General features: G+C 34.7%; 1 protein-coding gene across 1 annotated transcript; it reads left to right on the forward strand.

Annotated features, from left to right (window-relative positions):
• Positions 1-15,559: 15,559 nt before the first annotated feature.
• Positions 15,560-16,275, forward strand: LOC131040582 (uncharacterized). Its single transcript, XM_057973531.2, has one exon. The coding sequence runs from the start codon at positions 15,753-15,755 to the stop codon at positions 16,005-16,007; it is 255 nt and encodes an 84-aa protein (XP_057829514.1). The 5' UTR covers positions 15,560-15,752; the 3' UTR covers positions 16,008-16,275.
• The last annotated feature ends 8,360 nt before the right edge of the window (positions 16,276-24,635 follow it).

The raw sequence follows: 24,635 nt of genomic DNA on the forward strand, positions 1-24,635 counted from the left end.
TATGGAAGGCTCATATTCATTGTATAAATATGAACGATTGATGATCCAGTTGATCAGTATTTTCATCTTGATAGACTATAATTTATTTCTATCATATATTTTGTCTCTCTTATTTGTGCTTTCCATTGCCTCTTGATCTTGGCAAAATCTCACACTATCATTATTCACATTGCCAACTGTAGACGCCTAAACATGTCTCATTGATCATGTACTAATTATTCTTCTAATTGATTAAATAATTCTTTAATTCTTTAATTAATTTAATTAACTATTTCTTCTAATTTCATATTTCCTCATAATCTTAAAAATTATTCTATCTTCTATTTCTATCATCATTTAATCATTTTAACCATTTTCTAAATATTAATTAAATATTTATTATTTAATTAATTCTGATTAATTCTCCGATTTAAATAATCTTTGTTATTTAAATAAATTACTAATTATTCTATTTCTTATTCTATCTCTAATTACTTGATCATTCTAACCCTTTTCTAAATATTAATTATTTAATTAATTATGATTTTAATCCTTTAATTTGAATAATCTTTATTATTTAATTAAAGTCCATTTCTAAATAATTAAATAGTTTCTTTGAATGAATTAATTAATTCTTCCATTTCCAAATCCACAAATTCTAATTTCATTTAATTTCATATTCTTCTAATTTCTTCCAAATTCAATTACATGTGCATGATTTCAAAAACCAAATTGAAAATCTAAATCTAAATGCAAGCACAGGCTAAATTAATTAATTCAATCAATTAATTAATTAAATGAATTATCTCTTCAACTTCTATTTCCATCTTTCAGTTTGCTTTTTCTAAATTAAGCTTTCTTTGGCATCCTCTTTATTTCATCCAATCATTCTTTTTCTTCTTTCAGTCGGCTTTTTCTCAATCAGTTGATTCATTTAATCTATTCCATCTATTGATTTTCACTCCTACAATAAGCAGTTCAACTATCAATTTTCATGTGAGCTCACCTGAGTTCCACCTCTTGATCTATTTGTTCCACCTTTCAGTCAAATTTCTCCAAATTATCTATAAATTGAGCATTCAATCTCCATTTTCGATAATCACGAACTTCGAATCTTTGTGTCACTTGCAGGTTACCAGTGCAATATCGGAAAACCATCATACCACAGAGAGGAGAAGAGCAATGGAAGCAATATGCAATCTTGGGATAGGAAGTTTTGATTTGATTTGATGATTTATAATTCTTATTTCTTGATATTGCATCATTTCATTGTCTTGTTTGTTTGATTCTTTGTTTCTGATCATTAATTTATTAAAATTCACAAATCCCTGTCTAATCAAAGAATCAAACAAACAAGACAATGAAATGATGCAATATCAAGAAATAAGAATTATAAATCATCAAATCAAATCAAAACTCCCTATCCCAAGATCGCATATTGCTTCCATTGCTCTTGTCCTCTCCGTGGTATGATGGCTCTCAGATATTGTGCTGGTAACCTGCAAGTGAGACAAAGATTCGAAGTTCGTGATTATCGAAAATGGAGATTGAATGCTCAATTTATAGATAATTTGGAGAAAATTGATTGAAAGGTGGAATAGATTGATCAAGAGGTGGAACTCAGGTGAGCTCACATGAAAATTGATAGTTGAACTGCTAATTGTAGGAGTGAAATTCAATAGATGGAATAGATTAAATGAGTCAACTGATTGAGAAAAAGTTGACTGAAAGAAGAAAAAGAATGATTAGAGGAAATAAAGAGGATGACAAAGAGAACTTAATTTAGAAAAAAACTAACTAAAAGATGGAAATAGAAGTTGAAGAGATAATTGATTTAATTAATTAATTGATTTAATTAATTAATTTAGCATGTGCTTGCATTTAGATTTAGATTTTCAATTTAATCTTTGCATGAGATATTAATTCAAATAATTGAATTTATTAATTCAATTTAGTATTTGAATATATTTAGAACTTAACGTTGATTTTCAATTTGGTTTTTGAAATCATGCACATGTAATTGAATTTGGAGGAAATTACAAGAATATGAAATTAGAATTTGGGGATTTGGAAATGAAAGAATTAATTAATTAATTAAATAATTTAAAGAAACTATTTAATTATTTAGAAATGGACTTTAATTAAATAATAAAGATTATTTAAATTAAATGATTAAAATCATAAATAATTAAATAATTAATATTTAGAAAAGGGTTAAAATGATTAAATGATTAGAGATAGAATAAGAAATAGAATAAATAGTAGTTTATTTAAATAATGAAGATTATTTAAATTGGAGAATTAATCAGAATTAATTAAATAATAAATATTTAATTAATATTTAGAAAATGGTTAAAATGATTAAATGATGATAGAAATAGAAGATAGAATAATTAGTAAGATTATGAGGAAATATGAAATTAGAGGAAATAGTTAATTAAATTAATTAAATAATTAAAGAATCAATTAGAAGAATAATTAGTACATGATCAATGAGACATTTTTAGGTGTCTACATTTGCTCCTCTTTGAGAAAATGTCAGCATGACATTGTTTCAAAGAAAATTCAAAAAAGTGCCCCAGTATGCCTCGGTGATACTTAGGGTGTAATGCCCCCTCGAGAGATTGTTTGTGCATTAAAGCTATGAATGATCTCTCGAAAAAAGAAGACTGTGGGATGAAAGATAGAAGAATGGTTAGTTGATCAGAGATAGAGATAGGTTATGTGAAGATGATATTGAGATGGAATATGAGAGAATGAACCTTAGAATGAAATAGAATAATGTTAGATGGTAGGAAATGACGAGAGAAAGAGATGATGAGAAAAGAATGTTTACAAAGAATATACGATTTATATAGAAGATGGGAAATCAACAGACTATCAAGAAACAGATGAGATGAGAATGAAATTGAATGAATCACGAACCTATGTCATTTATTTTATTGTGCAATATATATTCAACACTGAGCCTTATTATTGAACAATGAAGCTTAGCACATCAGGGTATAAGGAACCAAGATGTAAAGATATCTCATTGAAGAAACAAACATGTAGCAGAGAAGCAACAAACAAAGAAAAAGATAATGCCCATCATTGCTCCTCTAGTCACTTGTAGACATCCTTGAGTAGCATAGGAACAATATCTGTCGCCAAATGATAAAAAGATAAAAATTGACCTGGACAAAATTCAGCAGCTATACTGACCTTGTGCCTTCGTTCTCAGTTGCTTGATGTGATGGTTGATAATGTCTAATCTCAGAAAGTTGCGGACCCTGTTTTAGATTGACTTGTCTGATTTCGAGTGTATCCTCTTCTGTTTAAGACAAGATAATGATCACTTTGATATGGGTATGATATGATTGATAAGACAGTTTGATTAGTTGATTGCAGATGTTTGACTGGATAGACATATCCTTTGTTTACTTTGTGCGAAGTGTTTACTGGATATCTGCTAGGGTATTTGTTTCTTACAAGACATTTTATTGCAAGTTTTTCTGATTGATTGATCTTCGATTTTTAGTTCTTTTCAAAGAGCTTTTTCTGATGTTTTTGGATTATGTAGATCGATATTTGAACATTTTTGATTGATTTTTTCAGGACATTTTGCAAATGTTTTTTGGTTGTTATGTTTTCCATATTTGAATGTTTTTGATTAATTTTCTAAGGATCATATTTGAATGTTTTTGGTTGATTTTTCACTATTTTTGGATTTTAAGTTTTTCAATGTTTTTGGATTTTGAGTTTTTCAATGTTTTTGGATTTTGAGTTTTTCATGGCATTATATGGATGTTTTTGAATGATTTTTTTTTCAAGACATTATCTGATTTTTAGGATTTTTTCAGTTATGCCCCCAGTGTGTAGACCTGTATGACATGATGATTTGCAGAATGTATGTGGAGACAAATGAATTTTTGACATGACCTATGTGAATGCAATATGTAGGAGGAAGATGCATTTCCTATTCGAAAAAGGTTGACTGTGTTTGTTTTTGCATTTGTAATACACCAATTTAATTAGAGGGAAAAACATTTCATAGATAAGCGGTCAATCGATCCCTAAGGTCCCTTGGAACATTCATCTCAACACACTTAGTGACTAGGATTTACAAATGGAGACGCGGACAACTTCCCCATTGATTCTTGAAACTTTGATCTTCTTTTGCCCATGTGTGTGCAAATGAGTTAATTCCTGCTCTTGTGTTCACTAAAGATCCTTAGCATCCTATATGACTAGCTACATGGATTATCCTAACTTCAAAAGCATCCCGAATAGAGCCTCGCTGCCAGCAAGCCTTGAGAGCTCTGATGAGGTTATAGACTGTAATTTCTCAAATATTGCTCCATTGCCAGTAGGCGTTCATAGCCCTGATGGAGTTACTTGTATATTCCCATAGTCAAGTTTTTTGTCTCATTTGTATGTGTGATATTTTAGTTATATATCATTGCTTTTTTGCCTTAAGATGGATATTTGGCATAGCTCTTTTTTTTTTCCTTGCCTTGACTTGTAAGTCATGAAACCTACTCAGGTGTGACAATTACAGCGACGCTGAAGTAGAATTTTAGATTTTTTACTAGTCATATGATCAACTAGGTGTCTCGAGTGAATTAGAGATTTATTGTGTTTGAGATATAACAATTGATAGATTGTGGGTTAACAAGTCTCAAATAGTGAAATCACTACCCAACCATAAGTAAAGCGTCGTCACAGGGTTATGTTGAAAATAAATGACCTTAGAACCTCAAAGACTTCATGTCCGAATATTTAAGAAAGGAGATGGCCCTTGATTCTCTTGAATGCAAACGAATGATAAAACTTGAATAGTTGCCTTATGCTGCTATATGCTAATGCAGAAACTTTTGAGAATGCGATTTCTGAATATGTCATGCTTGGAAAGAAACTATATGTGATGCAATGATTTGAATAAAATGATATGCAATAGGGAACGTAAAACCTAAACTAACCCAACCTTTAGGTATAATATTTGTGTAGGTAGTTCATTGGTCTTTGTTTGAAGAGTCAGATAAAGATGTGTTTTCCAATAGGATATAACGACTCAACTAAGTGTACATGTTCAACATCTCCAATGTTGATTTTATTAGTTTTTGGATTTTGTGGATCATCAGAGGGAAATCGAGCTCTGGAACCCATGAATTCAGCTATAGCCTTATTATTTTCAAATAAATCCAACCGTGGTAGATTCTCTTGCCCCCAGTCTTTCAAGTGTGGGTGTATGAGACAAATTGGTTTCAAAGTAATGACATGAGCGGGTGTTATGCCTATTTTTATTGATGCATTTGAAGAGAATGATGAAACCAACCAAGTGTTGATCTTATTAGCTGGTGTTACGATTGTGCTTGAACAAGATGATGAAACAATTGTTGACAAGTTGTTCTGTGTAGTATGATCTGGATTGGTGATTTCATTAATAAGGGCTTCATGAACACCTTGTGTAGAGGTATTGGGATCACTAGGAGAAATGGCAAGTTGGTTTGAGAGGGAATCTTGTGAAGAACATGGAGGATTATGACATGGAGATGAAGGGATGGAGGGACCTTGATCAGGATTTGGAGAAATAATGGGATCTTGTTTAGGACATGAAGGTAAAGGTATGATTTGATCTTGGTTTGTAAAGGGATTATTATGAAGGATAGAAGGGATGTCTTGATCTTTCTTAGGAAGTGGATGTTGGATGGGACTTGAAAGGACACTTTGTTCTTGAGATGGAAGGGTTTGATTATGAATGGAATATAAAAGAGCGAGGGGATCATCATAAGATTCTTGGTCAGTGGGATCTTGATCGAAAATTGGGTAGGATGGAAGTGGTTGTTCTTGATCTTTATTTGTTTCAGGACTCATTTCTTTTGATTTTGGATCATCATCTTGAGACAGGGAATGAGTTTGGATATTCATGGGAGATTCTTGGAATGTTTCAACCTTTTGACTTGATGAGGAAGGATTTTGAATGAGATCCTCTAAATCATGAATTGAATTATATTGGATTTGTACGATGAATAACGATTGGGAGGTTGTGTTATTAGATAGAGATGCCGTGGATATGATGAAATAGTGGATAGATGTGGTTGATTTAGGATTTGGTTGAAAGGGATTTGATTTTGGTTGAAAGGAGTATGATTTTGGGTGAAAGATGTTTGATTTTGGATGAATGAATTTTGATCTGGACTTTGGTTGAAAGGGGTGTGATTTTGGTTGAACGAGGTTTGAATGTTGGGTTGATATGAATTTTGATTTGGAATTTGGTTGAATGGGGTTTGATTTTGGTTGAACGAGGTTTGAATGTTGGGTTGATATGAATTTTGATTTGGAATTTGGTTGAATGGGGTTTGATTTTGGTTGAACGAGGTTTGAATGTTGGGTTGATATGAATTTTGATTTGGACTTTGGTTGAATAGGGTTTTATTGTTGGGTTGATATGATTGGTATGATTGATATAGTCGGTTTAAAGAAAAAGAAGGTTACATGACTCTAATGTTGGTTGAACTGGGGTAGGAACAATTTTGTTGAAGAATGAAGGTTGGCATGTTTTAATGGTCTCACAAGAAGAAGAAGGTTGGTATGATATTGATCCCCTCATGGTCATCACTTCTCTCATCATGTTTTCTAACCAGCCCCTATGGTTGTCAGGACTAGCCATGTTTGTCAATTGTTGTTGCAAAGTTTTGATTTGTTGAGCTAATATTTCTATGGATGGTGATGGAATAGGAATGGAAGGGATGAATCCTCCACCTTCCCTAAGAAATGTATAATTAGAATCCATGATGTTTTCTTGTTTGGTTTGGACCTAGGATCACAAAATGTAAGATATTTTCTCCATTTCTCTGAATGTGACAATGTTTGATTGAACTCAAGACCAACTTGTTTGAGTTGAAGTTGAGTTTGACTGATCCTCTGATTGTATTTTGGACATTTGGGGTATGACTTTCTAGGATGATTATGCAAATGATGATGAACTAAGACAGACGTATATGAGGTCTAGACAAGGATGTATATGAGGATGATAATGAGGACTATGTGAGGACTTAGGATGATAATGAGGATGTAGGTGGGGACTATGCAAAGACTTAGGACATAAGTGGGGACTATGCAAGGACTTAGGATGATAATGAAGACGTAGATGGGAACCATGCAAGGACTTAGGACGATAATGAGGACGTAAGTGGGGTCTATGCAAAGACTTACTAGGGTCACAAGTATGTAAGAACTTTGAGTTTTTTGTTTTCAAAATGGACTTTGTTTTCAGTAATTTCATGTGTGGGACAATGTTTTGTAGTTTTCCAAATCTGAGAACAATTGCTGGTAGGTATGTATCGCTGATTGACTCAATTTTCATACAATCTCAAAAAATTCGGAGATACGTGGGATAGGGCCTGAAATAGCCCAAGGGACTGACTCAATACTGGTCGAGCACAACGATACATAAAAAGGCACATAATACAATCTTAGGCTGGATAGTGGACACCATTCAGTGAGGCCCCCACAAAAAAATACCGAAACAAGATGGACAAATAGAGAGTCTGGCAGCACTGGCTCCACTCCACGACACACACTTGTCAGGCATGCCAGTCTCTCTTACCCTGAAGATCCAAAGATCTTATCACCGAGGGATTTCTATCTCATAATGTAAGGTACATGAAGGGTATCTATGGGGTACGATCCGCACTCCCGGAACCATTGAATGTAGGATTTTTGGCAACTAAATTGGTTCATAGTATTAGGTTTCGAGGGGTCCTGATCCAACGACAGATTCTCAGAGCAAGCCACTTAAGGGTTTAGTTGAGCTTATCGGTGCAGGGAAGGCCCCCACATATGTCGAATTCACTCAACACTCTAGCCGCCTGACCAGTATATTTATATAACAGCTCAAAAAACCCGTTTGAGAGTATGCTGGGAGAGATGATATCCCCAACGCATCCCAATTCGAAGTACCTCTGTGGGGCGATGAAATCCCCAGTCAAAGATACCCCTCACTACATAGAATAAAATAAAATTTGGATGTCGTTGTCACCTTCCTTATTTCTCCCAAGACCCCGAAGGTGGGTGGAAAGTCAATTAGTGCAATAGTAGGTCCACCCCAGACACAATAAAAATTCTTTACCTTAAGAAAAAGACAAAAGATTTAATCTAATGCAGCCTGATTCATGTTCATTTTATAGCCCAAATTTAGGTGTTAGATACGCATGTGCATGTCTAATTTTAAACACCAAACCGAAATATGAAGGCATACATGTCAATTTTAACCATCTGATTGTAAGCACCAACAACCAAGTGTGAGATACATGCATTTCAATTTTTAGCCCATATTCATTTTAAGCACCAACAACGAAGTGTGAGATTATCCATGCATGCCAATTTTAGCCCATATTCATTTTAAGCACCAACAACGAAGTGTGAGATTATCCATGCATGTCCATTTTAACTGTTGTTGATTTTAAGCACAAAAAATGAAGTGTAAAGTGTGCATGCAAAAAATACTAATCTAATCCTCTTTGCAAATCCGCCACAAGCTGTAAGCAGAAGATTAGTCGTAAAAGCAAACTAACAGAAAACAGAAACTCAAAACTTGACATAGGCGAATGCATAATTATACATGTGTGATTGAGTGATGCTTACAGAGCGAATGCGTGAACCTGACAGAGTGAATGCATGAACCTGATAGAGCAAATGCGTAAATCTGACAGATCGAATCCGTGATGAAGACTGATCGGTTGCATAGCACTAACGGGGTGATTGCGTGACAGAAGGTAGACAACAATAAAAGTTAAAAACTAAAAAAGAAAACTAAACCCGATCAGGAATATGCAAAACCAATTGTGAAGCCCTAGCCAAATCTCTCATCATCCACTCGATATTGATTAGATCATATTTAACTTGATAAGAAAGAACTAAGCTATTATATCTATCAAAAGCCAGTTGTTCTTCAAAATCCTGTATCAATTTTTCTGCCTGGAGAACCTTTTGATAGTGTTTGGCTTCTCTCCTTTGTTGTTTCGTCCTTCTTGCACCTGAAATCCTAAACTGAAATTTTCTTGCCATAAACTGTTATAATCAAATCATAAAATAAAAGCAATTTGATCCCATATTAACCCAATTTGAGGCAAAATTAAATAGAACAAATAACAAACGGAAGAAAAAATTAAACAACAAAGCTTCTTACGAATGCGTGATCTAGAAAGGGCGATTGCGCGATCTGGACAAGGCAAATGCGTGACCCTATCAAAACAAATGCATGACCTTGAAGGGTCTAATGTGTGGTGTTGTCTATGCAATTGCATGACGATGAATGCTTGATTGCATGATGGAAAAACATGTTCTCAAAATTCGTGCAACTTGCAAAAAAAAAATAAAAAAATCCGTACGATCTGCAAAGATCACATAGAACATAGAAAAGGTAAAATTGCTGTTAGTTCATGTCGGGTTCACCAAAATGTAACGCATGTTAGAATTCATCTTCAAATAACACCAACCCTACCTCCACTATCAACCAATCTACCCTTGATATCATCATGAAGAGACTTGATGACGTTCAAAGTATATTAAGTGTTTTTTTCTTCAAGTACAAAGAGTTACTTAGTGAGAACAAGCATAATTCTCTTTCTTATGACATATTAGCATTTTCTTTTCCCATGGGTTTTGTGGCTCCACTTTTTAAGATAAACCATGGTATTATTTCTTTCTGTGACATATGATTGGATTATATTTGTGATGATCATTTACTTCCTAAATTATTTCAATATATAAGAAAATATTTTGCAATTGAATGGTTGTATTTATTGCCAAATGGTTTTAATGCTTGTGTATACATTTTTTGTGTTAACATTGGTCTTAAGATCACCATTTTTAATTTATTTTGGGTATAAACACATGGAAATAATGAATGCTTACGATATTATATGTTTCTAGTCCTTGTCCATTAAGCTACTTTTATCAAATACCTAATCATGATCTCAATAGATTGTTTTCCAAAATTTTGTTCTTGAATTTCAAGATATGTTATATTTTAATAGTTATGATTCATTCTCACATTTATGTTCAAATGTTAGAAATATTGAGCTTAAGCTATTAAAGGAGCTCCTATTCTAACAATTCCTCATCTTTATTTTATCCTTCTAAATTTTAATAAAAAAGGAGGTTTCTAACAAAAGAGATTCTTAATCCTCCAACAATATTTAGTGGTGAATCTTGTATTGGAGCTATTAATATAAAGTCTCCATATCATGTGTATGTCCCTACCCTATGCAATCATGTTAGTATACCTTTGAACACATATTATTATCAAATGTGGTCATATGGGATTAAGGAGGTATACTCCATAGCTAAAAGGAACTATACAAAATACCTGAATCAAATAAAAGAACAATCAATAAAGGATACCAATAAACACTATAACAATCTTAAAGGTGCATGAATACCGAGAATGCAATTAGTGAAAGAAAATACAATGATTTTTGTTGTAAATAGTGCCAATGATATGCTACATTTTGAAGGTTAGAGAAAGATATGTTTGAGAGTATGATAATGCAAATATATATGAGATTTTTGCATAAAATTCTCTGTAAAAAGCCCTACAAAACCCTACATAAATTCCTCAAAAATGCTTTAAAAGGGCAAAAAACATAGTGAAAGTTGAATGGGTGTACCTGGGAAGTGAGCTTATGGGTGGTAGGGTGTGGGGTCACACACTTAAGGTCCCATTTTTCTCTTGTCTCATCCTACTTCATCGCTTTCGATTGCACTGTGAAAATGAATTCATAATCGTTTTTAAAAAAATAAATACTTTTATGAAGCGAGCACCCATTTTTTAAATAATGGGCACCTATTATGTAAAAAATGGGACCACATTATTTTTCACCTCGAGCTCTTGAATTGTAATGGGTGCTCGTTTAGAAAAAAAAAAAAGGTGCTCGTTTCTAGTGACATTTTTCCTAATGCACAAGCTTCCCCAAAATTGGGACTCATCTTTTTGCACTTGCCCAACTATAAGTATAATGCTCCATGTCCATTGAACTTGGAAGGATCAAAATTATATGAAGATTAAGAAATAGGTGAAAAAAGTTTGACCTTGCAAGAAACGATGACAGACTGAGCAAACACAATCACTGCATATTACAACTTTGGAGTGAAAATATAGATTGGATGCATGTTCTATCAAAATATGTTGTTATTAAATATAATGCAAAGTATGCAACTAAGGTAGAAAAAAACTCTAAAACATACGACCAAATATTTTTGATTGAGGAAAAAACAAGTTTTGAGGGTACTCGAATTCCCATACAACAAATTTTGAAGGGACACTAAAACCTCAGATTTTTCACGGACGCGGAACCAATAATGGAACACTACAATAAGATACAACATGGACATTTAGTAGTCCAACCACAACCTAACAATACAAAATAAGTGTTACAAAACTGGTGGCAAAAGAAGAAGGCCTAAACCACCCCTAAAGAGTTTAGACCCGACATGAACATAGGGAACAATGCCCCCTCAACCATAATCATGGGTTTTATCCAGGCTCCTGCAACCTTATCCTTGAGAGTGATCCCCAGTGTGAGTAGCTTGCTTTTCAATATCTCCACCTCCATATGAGATAAAGGAAAGAAGACAACATAAAGGCCATCATCAACTCCCTTGCAACCAAAAGATAGGGCTTCATCATGCCCCCAACAACACTTCCAAGCATATCTAGTAGTGTCCAACTCCACCTCAATAGGAGAAAGGTCACCTCTAGCCACATCCATCTCCCCTTCCATAGAAGATATGACCACATACCAAAGAGATTCCACATGAATCCATAACAAAAAAATATCTCCTAAAAGATCAATATAAACATAGAAGTGCAAGGAGAGAAGAGAAACAAAGAAACCACCATATTTCTGCCATAAGGGCCAAGAAGAAGCTGAGACATCTAAAGAAGCCCTCAAAGAAACAAATGTGAAGCTCTCCTAGTCAGGGCATAAATAACTTCCACACAGCCGTTCAAAAATATGAGCAACACCAAAACCCCAAAAGAAAAAAAATGGATCTAGAAAAGAGCATACATACGACCAAATGTTGCTACATATTGGAAACATCGAAAATTCAAATGAATTAGCTATAAAAGATTATATGAAACTTCTAATAGAAATAATTGTAGAAATGGATGGTGAAGTAGAGGAAACAAGTCACATGCTATTGGAACTTTGATTGGTAGAAAGCAACAAAACATTTATTAATCTAAATCTCATCTAGAACCATAGAAATACTGATAAGAATAGACTATCTCATTCATTGATGCACATCAAAAGAGACCTCTTATGATGGTAGTTGTTTGAATTATTGATGTAGCAAAATCATGGATATATAATCCTAAAATAAAAGGAGATAACAAATGAAATGCGAGAAGTACAAGTGTTGTTAAAGTCTTTTTAAGATTTCTATCTATTCCTGCACGTGGCTTAGATAAATGGTTTAACTTATGTTTCTAAGAATTATTACTTTACAAACCTTTTCATGACATTCAAAGAGATTCCAACGATAATAATGATGCAATACTATCAAACTGGAAAATCTTCAGTTATACTCAATGGCATATGGAACAAAGAATAACAACTCAAAATATGGAGAACATAAGTGATTGAAAATGAAAGAAATGATACTATGCAATAATGGGTAGGAAATTATATCTAGACTTCAACATGGTCAAATTATGCAAAGTTTTGAGATAGATATGCTCGAAAGACGAGATGTAGTAAAGAGACAAATTGGTCGAGTGAATTTGAAGGTGAAGAATACAAAAATGTAATTATCAATTTCATTAACACTATGGAAAGTAGTCATTTCCTCAATAATGATAATACAACACAATTTGTCAACTATGCAAATCTTGTTAACATGATCAAAATCACATTACTAGACAAATCGAAATCGTTCCCCTTTTCTTATGATAATTCAAGGGACAAAAAAAAAGTAAATCATATCTCATAGGCGCTATAACTAAAGCACTTCAAAATGCTTTTGTCCCAAATCAATCTCCTTTATTTGTACTTGCGCAAATTGGAGTTGCAACATTCAATATAGGAGCATCAACTATTATTCAAATTAAGAATCCCAATAAGAGATTTTGAAGAACTAGAAGAAACAAGACTAACAACTTTCTAAGAGGAAATGACACATATCCGATACATCTTAATTGATGAGATGAGTTTCATTGTTGAAAGATTGATTGAGAATACAAATTCTATACTATGTCAAGCATTTCCAAATAATGCAAATCAAAGCTTTGTAGGAATGCCTCTCAATGGAAATGTAAGCAAAACATTTTTTAAGCTTCATCAAATTTACTTCACATATAACTCATTTTTATAATTATGATGCATACAATTTAATACATTATAATAATTATCAGGAATATTTATTGATCTTGGTTGGAGATCTTGAATAATTACCTCCAGTTAATGATAGATCACCATATGAAAGGAACAAAAGAGCTAAGATATTATGGGGAGAATTCAACATTGTGATCACCATAGAGCACATTTTTAGGCAAGATGGACAAAATAGCGACCAAGAAAGATTTCGTCAACTTTTCACAAATATAAGAGATGCATAACCTACAATTAAGGATTGGATATTGCTAATGACAAGATCAAATACAACAATCAATGAAACTACCAATGAAGACTTCAACAATAATGCCCATTTATTTTCGACAAATGATAATGCCCACAACCATAATAGAAAAGGATTACACTTCTTAAAAAATCTAGTTGCATGCAACATTGCATAAAAAATTGGAAGTGTTACTACCACATAAGGAGGTATTGATGACAAACTCGATATGGAATTGTTATTGTGTGAGAATGGGAGGATTATGTAAGCATCAAACTTATGGATAGAAGTAGGACCAGTCAATGGAGCTCTAGGAAAGATTAAAAAAATTTATATAGACCTGCAACACCACCGACTCAACCACTAACATATGTATTAGTTGAGTTCGACAGTTACTCAAGAATACCATTTGACAATCAACATCTAGCTATAGTTCTAATAAAAAAAATTGAAAGAGATGGTTCTATACAAATACCATTAAGATTGACATGGGCATTGACAATACATAGATCTCAAGGTTTGACTCTTCAAAAGGTTATTGTTGTATATGACGAATTGAAAAAACAAGACACACATTTGTGGCAATTTATTGTATGAAGTCCTTACAAGGACTAAAAATAATACCACCATTCACATATGAAAGATATGAAAAAACGAAGAACAAAAAACAACTTGCAAGCAAAAAAATAGAAGAAAATAGACTCAAAGTGTTAGTGTGAGATTTTGCCAAGATCAAGGGCTCAATGAAAAATACAATAGAGAGACAAAATAGATGATAGAAATACACTGTATTCTATCAAGATGAAAATACTGATCAATTGGATCATCAAGCGTTACATACAATGAATATGAGCCTTCTTATATAGGCAAGGCTATATGGATATGTGAGCACACAAACATGACATTTGGCTCAATAAGAAACAAGGGTAGGTAGGAAATAGGTGTGGGTAGGTAGGAGAAACAATATAATATTCCACATGAGGTGGACCACCCACTGAATGTGGAATGTAACAATAAGATAAGTCCACAAAAGGTGGAAATTCTCCTACACACACTATCCCAATGTGGCACAAACACCCAAGTGTCTCACACCCAAACTACTATGAAATGCATTTCCTAAGTAAACTTAAGTAAGATGTAATAATATCCAAGATGAATAATTATTTACACCAACAGTTAGAAAATCAATAATATAAAAAAAATACTTATCAATTTAATGCAAAACACTACTAATCCTTTCCTTTACAAAGTAGTCACATCAAGTTTGCTTTAACTAATAAATTGTCTAAAAAATTTCACTTAGGGTTATTATTTAAAAAGAGTTATAATTAAATTAAGATGACATATAAGTTTCCATTACTAATATAATGCTTAATTTCATTGATTCAATCATAATTTATTCACATTATTCTGAAGCATGTCCACATAGTACAATTATTTTAGATTAAAAAAAATAATTTTCTAGGTTAAACATTCAATAAAAATTACATTTGAACAAAAGTTCTATTCAAATCTAAAATATTTCTAGATGTACTTTACGTATATTTTTCTTAAGATAGATACACAAGTTCTATTATTTTAATGTTAATAAAACGTTCTTCCATTATGTAACACTTATTTAAAAAATAGAACATGTATATGTATACATAAAGCACCTCTTTTGTAGCTCATTTTGTTTGTAGCATAATTAGGTGTCTCTCCAAAAAATACAGATAGTCCCATATAACTATAAGTCATTTGTAAACCCATACTATAAACTATAAAAAAAATCTTTCTTTCTTTTTTCTTTATTTTTTTATACAATAAAATCTTCTCAAAATTTTGAAACCTACCCCATAAGAAAATGAGATTCTGTCCAAAAATAGAATTAACAAAACTTTATTAAAAAAATCTTACTAAAAATGGAAGCATCCAATTATTTATTAAAAACCTCTAAAAGCAATGACTCATAGAGTCCGGACTTTGCGTGCAAATCAAGTTAGGGCTTTGTATACCTGAAATGACGGTTATGCGTAGTCTTTAAAGCGCTTAATACATTTCTCTCGCTAACAATCTGCAACAGCCGCACGACTTGTTTCTGCAAACGAAAATCTGTAGACGGCGATTCCATTTTATTTTTCTATCAGCAGAGATATTTTTATTTTGAAATAAAAGAACATCAAAGAGAAATGTCTTACGACGATATAGAGATCGAGGACATGGAGTGGAACGAAGAATTGCAGGCCTTTACATATCCATGCCCGTGTGGAGATCTTTTCCAAATCACCAGAGCAGAATTGCAGATGGGTGAAGAAATTGCACGCTGCCCAAGCTGTTCTCTTTACATAACAGTCGTCTACAACCTCGAAGATTTTCAGGACAAATCTTCAGATAAGAAAAAGCAATTGGAACAAACTAAAAGCCCAGCAATTGCTGTGGCATAAATGAAGCAGAAATAAAAGTTTTGTATTTTTGCAGATACTAGGGTTTGTTTTTCTGGTTATTTAGTTGTAAGCCTATTAAATCGAAATTGCCTATTTTTTAGATTAAATGCCAATAGTGAGCTTTGACATCGTGAAACAAATTGATGGGTTATATGCGGTTAGGGTTTTGAGTAATACGCGAATCTGTATTAGAGTATTATGAATGAAAGCCATTAAATTTGTACAATCTATGAGACTGGATAATTGAATGTTTCTGGATTTGACTGCATACGTGTCTTTTTTAATCATTTATCATGTGAGTTTACCTGAGTGATTTAATCATCTGACTTACATGATTTTGTTTAAAGGTAAATAAGATACAATTTTTCTAAAAAAATTATACTTCCTGCACTACATGCAAAATTGTGATTGGCTTAGATGGTGATTGCTATTCATTTGTTTTTGGAATATAGATGATTTTGTGTTTTGTCTGGGTTATTTAAGGGAAGACAGATTAGATACAGTTTATACGCATGATTTTTCTTTTCTAGGGGTTGAGGGGAACCTTCTACGACAGGGAAAAACAGTAGCCTTATAACAGTACTAGCCAATATGCTGTATCATCATCCTTCTGTAGTGCAGTTGATGATTTATTTTCTGTTGAATGGTACCATTTAAAGCATATTACTATCCAGAATTATTGTTACACCAGCCAATATGATGCATCATCATCCTTCTAAAGTGCAGTGAGTGGACATGATGATTTATTTTATTCTAAACCGTTTGAATTATTTAATAGAATGCTACCGTTTAAAGCCTATTACTATCCAGAATTTGTTACTTGTGCTTATCTCATCTTTATGTGTTTGGTTTTAAACCATGACTTGAGAAGAAGCCTTTTCACCCAGCTTCCATCACATTTGCAACCATAATAATGAACTATTTCTACATAACCGCTCAAGAGAAAAATGTAATAAACCCAGGGTTTATACTTCTAGATGAATACAAATCTGATGTTGCACAGAGCTTGGAAAATAAAGATCATAGTGACCATGTGCAACATAGTATCTCCTTTTCCATTGCTAGGGTCTTAGCAACTCAACACTCGTAGATAAACCAACTTGCAAATTCAAGTAAATAGATCTGGGAAATGCTGATATAAATATAGAGTTGTGAATTCTAACTTCTGATAGTTTTGATTACAGCCAGACGGTCTGCAGATCTGATTAATTTCTAGGGCTTTTGAAGTAAATCTGTTATTAACAGCATCTACAGTTATTCAAATAATAGATGATATACATGTAATATGAATCTTGACTTACAGTTGACCTATTCAGGCTTAGGAGGTGCACACAGTATGTAGATTTGGGATATATTGTTGGCACGCCTGCCGAATGGTGCTCAGATCCGGTGAATGTCTGCAGAGGTTCTCTCCAGTGCTATGATCTTGGGTAGCGAACCCAGGTGCAAGTTGTAATATCTCAAGTTCCCCTTTATTGGTCTCCAATGTGCCTTGGTATGATGTCTTTCTCAGTGTTTATGAGGTCTGGGCAAATTAACTGGCAATCCTTTTCTGATGTGTGAGCTGGGACTAATCTTGGCAATGGGTGGCTGGGGTTTATTGTTCCTGCAATGAGCTTGCCCCTTTTGTCTTCCTTCATATGCCCAGGCTATGGTAGGTCTTCCTGGTGAGCGAACCCTACAATTTAGTGGATGAAATGTCTGAGGATTCAAGGATTAGCGGACTGTACCCTCCAGATTGATTAGAATTCTTCAAGGTATAAACACTAGAGACTCTTGTGCTTGTGTATCTGCCTCTCTGCAACCTGAGAATAAGCAAGCTGTTTACTGCAACTGGCACAACTCGCCTGGTTTAGCAATTAAATATAATTGAACACAAAGTGGTTGTTTTGTTCCACGTGTGGTACTGTTGGTTGAGGTTTTTGTCTCAATCAGCAGTCTGCAATGTAAATGGCAGAAGGTTCATTAAACAAAGGTAATCTCCAAATGAATTTTGACCTCACTTTAATACCAAATCATCCAGCTTCAAACAAGTCAAGTCAGCCTCCTACAATTCAAATTCCAGTTGGCGCTCAAAATGAGTGTCAAGGTCAGCCACAAACAAAACCATGTGTTCAATACCCTGAGGGTTTAAAATCATGTTCCCTTTATTTAATTTTTGGTACTAAGTTTCTTCAATATTAAATGTTTCCCCAAGGTGCAATCCACATATTAAATATTTATCCTGATGATACATACTACATACAAAGTGGTCCAAAAATATCTAATTCCTTGTATTGTACACATCCCTAGAGCCCTTAGTTGTTCTACAAAATACCAATGCTATTATTTTTTACATTATAACTTACGCAGGGTGAGCAACACACTTTTGACCAAAAGCATATTGTGATTTTTGTTCATTACTGTTTTCAATAGTTGTGGTTAGTGTTTCTTGTTTGGTGTCTCTCTCACTCTCTGGTAACTCATAATCTTCAACAATGATATCTGTGTCTTACTGTTGTGTTTTCTGTATTTCACTGTTGCATGTAATTGTGTGTATCATACAATCTAATCTCCTTACTGACAGATTTTGCTTGTCCATGGTTTCAGTCATGGGTTGAAAATTCATGACTTGAGACAATTCAGCAGACCTAATTTTGACTTTGGTCTCAGCAAGGCAAAAACTCAGTAAAACCTTTGCAATACTGTGGACAAATTAAAATAATACATAAGTTCAAAATTATGTTAAAATTCAGTTTACGTGAATTTCTCCTGCAGACTCACTAAGTACTTGCAAGTATTCACCATGGTATTCTCTTTACTAGTAAGAGAAGTCATATTATTGGGATTTAGTGGGCATTCTAAAGGAAAATATAAACCTTAACTGTGGTCAAGTGACTTGGCAATTCTGCTTACAATGCATGACAGTTTGTTTCAACATCATATTGTCTCCTTTCCTTGGTGCAGGGAACCTGTACAATGATTCACAGCCTAATTTCTCATTGTAAAGTGGCAGTTGACAATTACTTATTGCTTTGTCTTTGCCGTCCAAGGTATCTAATGGCAATTGGCCATGGCATTCTCCAAATAATTGTATGGTGATGTTGCTGATCAACTATTCTACAATTGGTATTGCTTACATGTCCAGCGAGGTTTGGTAAACTGAAAATAAAAACCATGAAGTTTTCTAAGAAAATCTGCTGAACAATTATTGGAGGTCAGAATCTCCATGATGGCAGTACACATATCCATGATTTACTTGTGGGGGGCACATTGACCAAGGATGATTTCTTTGTGGCCTGTGACCTTGGTGGTCTTTGGAGGTAGCCTCCAAAATAGACCGGTTGCATTGGCCTCCTTTTTTTGCATGGCGGCCTCCATTTGCAACTAATATCTAAGCTCCGGTCTTTTTAAAGCTGCATTGGGAAGAAATGCAACTTCACATGAAAATATGCTTGAGTTATCAGAGACTAGAAGATAATTATGCAAAGTTTATGCCGCAACAAAAAAACTCATAAATTAAAAGCAGTTTTCAAAATTTGTTATTTTTGTTGAGATTTTACCCCTTCATATATCTGGTTAACACATGCCATGCCAACTGACATTATTGCTTGTCTAAAAGATTATATGCTTTTGCTAGAGCCTCTGGATGTTGTAATTGGTACTGTACTGATCACTCAGTTGCAATCAACACATGTAAATCAGAGTCTTGTGTAAGAATAAACTTCTCACATGTTTCATTAATGCAGTCAAATGACAATGTGCTCAGAAAAGCTTGTTGCACCAGAGTCAAAATTATTATTGGTATCATTGCACTACAGATAGAGAAGGTAAACCCTCAGGCATTGTTATGAATTGATGATGAAACTGAAGATGGTGAACTTTTAGTAATCCCACAGCCACAGGTATAGTTGTTACACCATTTTGAGGATTAAGAGGGTGTTATCTCTTTAAGCTTGCAATCAAATCAGGGGAATGGTCCCACTGTAGCATTTGCATAAGAAGATACTCACTACCTATAGAAGAAACATTTCAAAATAATTATATGACAACCATATGTTGCATAATAGAAAAGGGATGGAACATTGAACCATCTGCTTTACTACATTTACTGCATGAGAGGATGGGCGATCCTCTTGCAAAGAGGTAAATATAATGATATATAATATTGGATTCCTTCAATGGACACATTTAATTGTTTCTAGTTGATAAGGATCAAATTGTATGATACCTGCCAAATGATGGAACTCCTGTGATTGTTGACTAGCACCTCTACCTCTGCAAATCTGTATATCGGGATGTTCTTGGAATATTCCCTGGCTAGGCAATCTCACACATATATGTACCTCAATATGCCAAGCATCCTTTTCTTCCTCATTACAAGGAGCAAAACTGTTACCTAACACTTCACACTGCAATCATATAAGCAAGCATTTACCACACCACATAGTAATAAGCTAAAAACACAAGTTTCTCACTAGGGTAAGAGAGACACTGTTATAATATCTCCTCAATGTCATGATACACAGTTTGTGTCTGGTACATAAACCCCTTGCATTTTCCTAGAAAATGCATACAAAATTGCAAAGGTTTCCTATGTTTGAGGATGGGCTTTGTCTTCTGCCATAAACATATGCACCTTGTTTTTAATCATAACCCGACTAAGGGCTGTTTTTTCTTTCACTCCCCTGTCTTTCATCGTTGTTTGGATTTTTGCAACATTCTCCCATCTCTGAGCCACAGCATACATATTTGCCAATACAAGATATGGTGCAGCTATTTCTGGTACTCATTCAAAGAGATGCTCTGCTGCATATTTACCCAATTCCAAATTCATGTGAGTGCTACAGGCACCCAGTAAGGATCACCGTACTGCAGCAGTGGGTTCTACTGGTATTCTCTAAATCAAGTCCTTCGTTTTATCCACACTCCAGAGCGGACAAGAAGATCCACCTTGCAAGCATAATGTTCTACTCTGGCTATGATATGTGCTTGAAATACTGCATAAGTAAATATAATGACATGCAGTACTGGATTCCTTCAATGGACACCTTTAATAGTTCCTAGTTGATTATTTGGTATATGTATGAGACATGCCAAATGTTGGAACTCCTGTGATTATTGACTAGCATCTCTGCAAATCTGTATATCATGGGGATGCTAATGTAATGTCCCAAGGCAAGACAATCTCACCCATATACGTGCTCAATATGCCAAGCATCCATTTCTCCCTCATTACAAGGAAGAATTTTTGACCTAAGCCTTCACAGTGCAAACATTTAGCTCACCATAATTGTTAACAGTGCTAAATATATTTGCACTGCAAAGGTTTCAATACACTGACAAACTGCATGCAGGTTATTTCTTAAAAAGGAATTTACGCATGAGAGACGTAACTTGTCAAAACAAATCCTCAACCTTTGTTTATATCTAGATCGTTTACCCCACCTTTGATCTTCCATCTGTGAATTGCTAACAGGTTTTCTATAATTACATAAATTGTGAAATTCTATCAATTATGGTTTTTTCTTCCATTGAAAAGACTCTTTCTTGACGGTCTCTGGAATTCTGGAACAATTATTTTAGTAACACAAAATTAAGTTGCAATAAATTAGTAAACTATCAATTGGACAGAAGAGCCACTTGATAGATATCGGTAGCCATTTTTAAACTGCTTATTGCTGCACGACCAACTGAAGTTGGCACCATTGAAGCAGTGAAATTCTCATGAAACAGAGTTCCAAACATGATGAGTCAACCTCGAACAAAGAGACCAGTTAATGTTATATTCACCTCTTAGTCTCACACATAAATATTAATTCATCAAGTATCATGCAATTAACGAAGTGCATGGTTCTCCTGCTCGTTTCCCTGACTCCGCCGTCGGGGTCTCTGATCCTGTTTCCGGGTCTTATGCGAATGCTCTGTCTGCTGCTGGGGGTTCTGCTGCTGCAGGCGGAAATGTGGCTAGCGATGGTGTTGGTCCCGGGGCTGTGGCTTCTGCCTGCAGGGGCAGGTCGAAGTTTTCTGCTGATGCTGCGCCTGCTGGGGCTGTGTTGATGGCTGCTCGTTCAGGCAAAGCTGTCCGTGGAGATTCTGGGGGGGAGGCAAGGCTTCTGCTCGCCCCTCTTTTTCTGTTGTGATGGCTAGGGTTTCAAGACCTGTTACCTTGAGACGCGGGAGCAGGGGGTTTGTCCCTGTGTCTTGTGCTGTCTCTGTAAAGCTGAATAAAGAGACTGAGCTGGAGATAGACTACAATGAGAAGGTGTTTTTCTGTGCACAGTGTTATTGCAGGTTTAGGGGGTTCTGGCCCAGTCTCCCTCAGTTGCATGACTGGATCTCCCATCACTGGGAGCCACTCATTTCTGGTACTGTTCACATCTACCCTTTGGCTAGAGGTTTTTTCGTTGCGAAATTTGAGCATGTTGAGGATAGAAAGATTATTTTGTGTGATCTTTTAATGATTAAGCCCTGGCACTTTGATTTCAACTCTTTTTCTGAAACGTTTAATAAAATTCCGGTGTGGGTTCGGCTTCCTTATCTTCCCCTACATTTGTGGGCTGATTCTCTTTTTGGGGAAATTGGCAATGTTCTTGGGGATTTCTTTTTGGTGGATAATGAATCTAATGACCTTCATTCTACCTTTGCTCGCATTTTGGTTGAGCTTGATGTTTCTAAAGGACTGCCAGCTAAGATTGTTTTCAATTCTTCCAAGGGCAGTTGAGTTCAAACCTTGGACTATTAAGGGATTCCCTTCAGGTATCGAAGATGTTTCAAACGGGTCATGCGGCTTAGCGTTGTGGATTTGAAAAGAAGACTATGTCAGCTTCATGGTGGAAAGGTGCTTTAAATCAGCATTATATGGTTGTGAAGAAAACTGATTTTCACGAGGTTTCTAATGCGGAGGGTCCGGTTATTGCTGTCTCCTCTCCTGTAGTCTTGGATTCCTGTGGAGGAGCTGGTGAGGCTAGTCAGCTGTCCCCACTTCTTCCTGTTGATTCCTCGGATGGTGCTCCCTCGCTTGTTGGTGTTGGAGCTGCTATTTCTGGTTCTATTCATGTTGCTGCTTTGCCTGGTGGGACCTTCTGTGCTCCTGAGAAGGTGGATGCTATTGGTTCTTTTTCTCAGAGTTTCATTGTTTTAGGTTTGGGTTCCTCTGATTGGATTGATGCGGCTACCAAGGTTGAGGAGGGCTGGATTACTATCAAGGGAAAGAAATCTAAAACGTCCACTCCCTCTTTTGACATGACTCTTCGATCTCACAAGGGTACCACTAAAGGTAAATCTTAAGGGACTCTTTGTGGATGTTCGGATTGTCACCCGATTGGGTTTTTGCTGGTTCTTTAGCTGCTATTTTGTAATGTTCTATCTTTTGCAGCCTGTCTCTTCTTGGTTTTTTTGTTTTGATTCTTAACCTTTTAGAATCTTCTTTGTTAATGGTTTTTGGGCCCCTTAAAAACCTGTTTTTGCCTTAATCCAAAACGAAGTGCATGGTTCTTAAGTACATATAGCATTAATGTTCTACTATGGTTGTGATACCGCATTTGAAATCCTATGGAAACAGTTGCTCCAAACAATGATTTACTTTATAAAACGTCCAAATTGTATTCAAAACATAGCTGAGGACAGTATGGATTTTAATCCCTCGTTAGAATTGATGATAAAATTGGTTATGATGCATGGACAGCAGTTGGTACTGGAATGTAGAACGAACAATTGAACTGGGGCAATCTATTGAAGTTGTGCTTTGGAAAATCAAGAGATGCACTGCAGGTAATAAGTCTAGAAAGAGTCCTCAATCAATCTTTAGGTTTAACTGAAAATTTTCTGACCCTGGGCAATTACGCCTCAGCAATGTTAAATCAAAATAATAAATTTGCCTTGCAACTTAGTTAGGTGTCTGTTGGTCACAATGCGAACTATATAACTCTTATTATTAAAATAATACTAAAATTATTCAATATCATATTAATTGTAATTTGCCTGAAAAGACGGCCTCAAATGAGGGGCGGCTTGAAATGAAAGAATTAAAAACGTTATACTGTGTAATCCAGTTAAGTGATATTATGTTTGACTCTGTTATGAAAACTATAAATACGCTAGTAATAAGGATGTTTTATCCTATCTAACCGGTGGATTGAAAAACATTAGCTTAAATAAAGAAACCGAATATATCGCTTAAACTCTGCAATTGCTTGGATAGATGAACTGTTATAAAAAAAATCGACTTGTAACTTTAATCAAACGACTTTTTATCAGAAGTAACGTACTCTTCAAATTAAGGAATTGAGTAATGATGTCTGTTTGCAGAGTCATTGTCATACTATGGTCAAAGTATAAATTCAAAATGTTCAAGATTTCACATTGTTTGGATGTTGGAACAAATGCAGTTTTGCTTGATCTAAGATGACACGGATTATGGAAATTTTGGAATGATGTCTATTAGCAGGGTTTGTAACATGGCAAAAGTGAATGTTTAATTTGAGGTACTAGATGTTTGATACGATATGTACACCTAGTTTCTAATGTTGGAGAATTTGTATTCTTGAGGAGTCACATGTTCAAATCCTTCAGGAAGTTAGGGTATGTATACCTCATATTTGAAGCACAACCAGTTGCTTATGCATATTGAGAGTATACGGAGTCCCA

The sequence above is a fragment of the Cryptomeria japonica genome, chromosome 4 (assembly GCF_030272615.1).
Source record: "Cryptomeria japonica chromosome 4, Sugi_1.0, whole genome shotgun sequence".
Taxonomy (NCBI): Eukaryota; Viridiplantae; Streptophyta; class Pinopsida; order Cupressales; family Cupressaceae; genus Cryptomeria; species Cryptomeria japonica.